At 36.7% G+C, this 5266-nt stretch overlaps 1 protein-coding gene across 5 annotated transcripts in view; it reads right to left on the reverse strand.

Moving 5' to 3' along the window:
- Positions 1–832: 832 nt before the first annotated feature.
- The window catches only part of LOC111467860, a 13009-nt gene continuing 8575 nt past the window's right edge, over positions 833–5266 (reverse strand). For 4 of the 5 annotated variants that reach the window (XM_023112931.1, XM_023112933.1, XM_023112930.1 and 1 more), the window contains 6 exons: positions 3907–4091; positions 3120–3252; positions 2681–2817; positions 2406–2480; positions 1242–1361; positions 833–1091 (listed from right to left, as the gene is read on the reverse strand). In XM_023112931.1, coding sequence (XP_022968699.1) covers positions 1011–1091; positions 1242–1361; positions 2406–2480; positions 2681–2817; positions 3120–3252; positions 3907–4091 — 731 coding nt within the window. In that variant the 3' untranslated portion in view covers positions 833–1010. Of the gene's footprint in view, positions 1092–1241; positions 1362–2405; positions 2481–2680; positions 2818–3119; positions 3253–3906; positions 4092–5266 lie in introns of those variants that run through there. The other variant, XR_002714617.1, reaches the window with a different exon arrangement.

The raw sequence follows: 5266 nt of genomic DNA on the forward strand, positions 1-5266 counted from the left end.
TTTCAAGGGTGAAAACCATAACATTTATTAAAGTTCAATATAACATTATAAAACTTATCAAGCTTTAGTTGTGGTGATAAAAATCAACTATTTTTCCTAAAAATAACCGAGCAACAATTTACATTAATACTCAAGGTACATAAAACAAGGATTCACCTTAATTGATGATATACTTATTCAACATCAATACACTGTCAAACTAAATAAGTAATTATATAAATTACTTTTAAAAATCCTCTTGCCTGGCAAACCTAGAAACACTGCATTCTTGTCTTTTCCAGGGTTTAGTTATCTTATCTGATCTTGTGTTCTAGTTCAACTAGAGGCTTGGGAAGAAGAACGAAACATCCTTAATAAGGATGTGGAAACCTCTCCCTAGAATATGCATTTTAAAACCTTGAGAGAAAGCCCAAAGACAATATCTACTAGTGGTGGGTTTGGGCTATTACAAATAGTATCAGAGCCAGACACCGAGTGATGTGCTAGCGAGGAGGCTGAGCCCCAAAGGACGGTGGACAAGAGGCAGTGTACCAGCAGGGAAACTGTGCCCTGAAAGGGAGTGGATATGAGGCGGTGTCCCAGCAAGGACGTTGGTCCCCATAGGGAGGTGGATTGGGAGGTCTCACATAGATTAGAGAAGGGAACGAGTGCTAGCGAGAACGCTGGCCCCGAAGGGAGATGGATTATGAGATCCCACATCGGTTGAGGAGGAGAATGAAACATCCTTTACAAAGGTGTGAAAACTTCTCTCTAGCAGACGCGTTTTCAAAACCTTACGGGAAAGCCCGAAAGAAAAAGCCTAAAAAGGACAAATATCCGGCTAGCGGTGGGGTTGGGTAATGATAATATTTAAACAGAATTTCCAGCATCATCCATAGTAGCAAGACCATTTTTAATAATTTACAGACGTACTATTACAACAGAAACACATGGAAGATCAACAGATAATTCTGATTTAAATATGTACATAAGGGCAGAAGTGTACCATAAAGATCCTAAGATGATTAACATCACATGTTGGTTGCAACTTTTGGTTCCATGTTGCTTCTGTTTTTTTTCCTCTGTTTCGGGGGGTTATCCATGTGGGAGACCTACAAATTAATCCAGAGTTTAGAAAGAACAAGCGGAAGAAGATGAATGGTTGGGAAAAATTGGCTTTGAATCAATGAGTCGTTTTGGATTAGGATTCAAAATATTCATATTTTGGCAGCTGATAAAAAATCTATGAACAAAAGACTTACAATAATGGATTTCCACTCGAGTCGTTTTTGCGCCTCGGCTGTTGTAGATGGCTGTGACTGATCTCCAACATGTCGGAAGATATGGACGAGCACAACAGCATCAAGAGCTGCATATTCTAGCTGCTCAAAATTCAACAACACTACTTTAGTTTGATCTCTTTAGAAGAGAAATTAAAGGAAAAAATTAAAATCTACAAGGAAACACGAGAAAACCCAGTTTGACAGACATCTTCTAATTTCAACCTCTTTTACAAAATTCATGAATATTTCTTACTACAGTGTGGAAAGGGAAAAAGAAGAAAAGAAAATAAACATTTTCCTCAGTTATTACTTTTTAATCCAGAACTTGAAAAAACGTCCATAAATATCCATTCAACCGTGACAGCTTTACTAACAAAGTCCAATTATTTAAAATAAAATGCACATTGTGGATTCAAATTTGCTTACCCCATTTTCACCTTTTGTCGACAATAATAACAAAATATTATCCAAATCGCATCAAATGGTCAAATATATATATATACACACGTAAAAAATATTCAATAAAATTCTGCTGTTCTTCTCACTTTGCCCATCAATGATGTAACAACCCAAACTTACCGCTAGCAGATATTGTCAATTTTAGGCCTTCCCCTTTGAGCTTCCCCTCAAGGTTTTTAAAACACATCTACTAGGGAGAGGTTTCCACACTCTTATAAAGAATGTTTTGTTCTCCTCCCCAACCGATGTAGGATCTTACAATCCAAACCCAAAGAGGACAATATCTACTAGCGGTGAGCTTGGGCTGTTACAAATGGTGTCAGAGCCAGACACCAGAAGATGTGCCTGCGAAGAGGCTGAGCCCTGAAAGGGGTTAGACACGAGGCGGTGTGCCAGCAAGGACGCTGGCCTTGAAGGGGGTGGATTGGGGGGTCCCACATCGATTGGAGAAGGAAATGAGTGCCAGCGAGGACGCTGGTAAAGGGGGGTGAATTTTGAGATCTCACATCGGTTGGAGAGGAGAAAGAAACATTTTTTTATAAGGGTGTGAAAACCTCTCCCTAGTTAGATGCGTTTTAAAAACCTTGTGGGAAAACCCAAAGGACAATATTTACTAGTAGTGGTCGGCAAAGGGCAAATTAAGAAGCGAAACAAATGAGACGTCAGGAAAGGAAAGAAATTGACCTGATTCACTGTTAAGGGCCGCTGCTCCCAGTCACTATTTCTTCTTGTCTTGTTCAATCCAGCTCCCAATACTTTCTAAAACAATTACCACATGAAAGAAAACATACAGTAATTTCAAAAGATTATTATTATTTTCTTTTAAGGAAAAATTCTAAAAAGACAAATAAAGCTATGCTTGATAAAGGAGTTGTACCCGTATAGGTCATAGTAAACAAATTAGGTACCATATCAAATTCAAGGAAGAAGAGACTGCCGTATAACTGTAGTTATGTTACCTTCGCAAGCCCAGATAGACCTCCAGTGTGGTCCTTAAATACATTTTGAATGTCCAGTAACATATCATAATGCTTGAAACACTCTAATGATCCATATGAATGGGACAGTTGTTTTATGTCGCATTGAAAATTGTAACCTACAAAGGTAAGAAAGCATTTAGTCAAAATTAGCCATCCAGAAAAAAAGGGGAGTTGGTACATGAAAATAGAGATGCAGCAGTTAACACAGGCACTTTTTAAGACATCAACGAGCGTGTTCTATGATCAATATACAGGCGAAGAGGCATCTTTGGAATAATTAACTTCAGATTCACATTAAAAAAATCAAATAATTTAAAAACACATCAATCGATAAATAAGAGAAAAACTTCTGGACGTGTATGGAAAAATTTAAGGCTTCAAGTGATTTCAGGAAGTTGAACATTGAGATATCACTAACCAAGCTTCAAAATACTAGAAGACTGCAAGATGCGAGTCAGGCAATTGTCTAGAATGTCGGGGACATCATCATATAACTTGATCAAGTCAAAGATGAAAGCCTTTTCCTCGGAAGCAATTTGCATAATAGATACCTGAACACAAATGTGATGAAACAAAAGGGAAACGTTCACACACACAAAAATAATAATCAAGAGAGGTATATGCATAAAGTCAGTTCTCTCAAAAAATAAAACGATGTAAATATTTTAAGGAAGTCAATAACTGCAGTTTGAATGTCAGCAACTACGACCAACAAATTACTCTGCATCCTACAGATTAAAGAATACCAACAAAAATCCTGAATCCAAACATCTTTTCTTTTCTTTTATTTCTTTATTTTTGATTTTTTTTTTATTATTTTTTTTTTGGTAAGAAGAAATTTCATAGGCAATGTGCAATTATAAAAGAAGGGAAGTAAAGCCCAGTCCCAAGTCAAGAAAGTTATAAAAAAAAACTTTTTCACTTGAGATTGTAAGAATTGAAAGGGCGTAGATTTTATACCATGAAAGGGCTACAAAAATAACATGATCCAAGAAGCTCCCATTAAAGTTTTCTTTGTCCTTGAAAAGCCTATTATTCCTTTCATTCCAAAGCAGCAAAATAACTGGTGCACTGCTTCACTGTTCTTATAAGATTCTTTGAAAAAATAAAAATACAACAACCAGTACTGCAGATACAGGGTATGAGAAAGTGATTGGAGGAGAAAAGCGATTGTAGAGAGTAGAAAGAAATTTATCAACGATTACCTTGTTCGGTTTCCTGCCCTTTATATAGTTAGGTTTCCACTCACAATCAATACCAATAACTTTACATTCCTCAATATGGCATATTGCATTATGTAAAGCATCAGCATTATCGACCCACAATATATCTCCAGTAATTAGTTGATTAAGATTCAGATAATGGTTCTGTCCATAAGCTCCTTCGCGTTCTACAGAAAACCAATAGGAACGTTAGAATAACCAATATGAATCAGAACAGGTAAATTTTGGTGCAATATATATAAAATTTAACTAGAATGATTAAGGCTCCATATGGGTAATGCCCAAGAGCAGTTAACCCAGATAATGTACAGGAACAAAGATTTGGTCTTTAAATGTGGAAACCATCCAAGTTTACCCAATGATAAAATATTTCACAAGATTAGTCGAGCCGCAAAAAAGATAACGTTGCAGGAATTTAGATGGTTGAGAGGAATGCTATTAAGAAACGATAATATTATTACGATATTTAAGGTATATTTGTAATTAGAGAGGGAAATTGTTCTTGTGATTTGTTATAAATAGAGTGCATGAGAAAGGGTAAGGGTATGCATTGACTTAGTTTGATTAGGCTCGAGTAATCTCAAGAGGGAAATCCTAGTACCTTGTATTACTTCCCTTTTCTTGAAGTTCTTTACCCTTTATGTTTCAATATCTCATGTTTGTGGTCTTCATTTCTAACACGCTGATGCGGCAATAGGCTAGAGGAGTTAGAAGTATTCTGTATGTTGCATTACGTTTTGGAAAAACATTTGGCCCGTGGAACCTTTTTTAGGTCTGGAGCTTTTTACTTCTTTTTATAAGAATTCATTGAGAATGATGAAAAGATATACAAGGGCACACAAAAAAACAACTCCACGCCCAATTGCAAAAAGGGATCCCAATTCAAAAAGAATAACACTAAGCTAATAGTTAAGAAAAAAAAAAAGATCTATTAACAGACGCACACAAAAAGGAATTAAATCTAATCGAATTCCAAATATTCTCCTCAGACCTCTCCAACCCACGAAAAACCGAAGTGTTCCTCTAGCCAACAAATGCCCCACGACATAGCAAAAAGGAAAAAATATCAAACATCAAACAACATCCCCTATTACAAGCTAATGCAACCTTCAAAAGTCCTAAAGAATCGATTCCATACGGAGCTAATGAAATCAAAATCCTAAAGCAAGTGGTCAAGATCAAATACACCATTGAAGTTGTAGCACCATGGAGAAAAGCCTCTAGATGCAGTCTTGAGTGCTCACTCTCCAAGACAAACCTTTAAGGCAACGAATTTTAAAATTCCTAGGGATTTTAACTTTCCAAAGAGAGGAAAACGCATGGGCTTTGGGGGGGGGGGGGG

The sequence above is a fragment of the Cucurbita maxima genome, unplaced genomic scaffold (assembly GCF_002738345.1).
Source record: "Cucurbita maxima cultivar Rimu unplaced genomic scaffold, Cmax_1.0 Cma_Scf00035, whole genome shotgun sequence".
Lineage (NCBI taxonomy): Eukaryota > Viridiplantae > Streptophyta > Magnoliopsida > Cucurbitales > Cucurbitaceae > Cucurbita > Cucurbita maxima.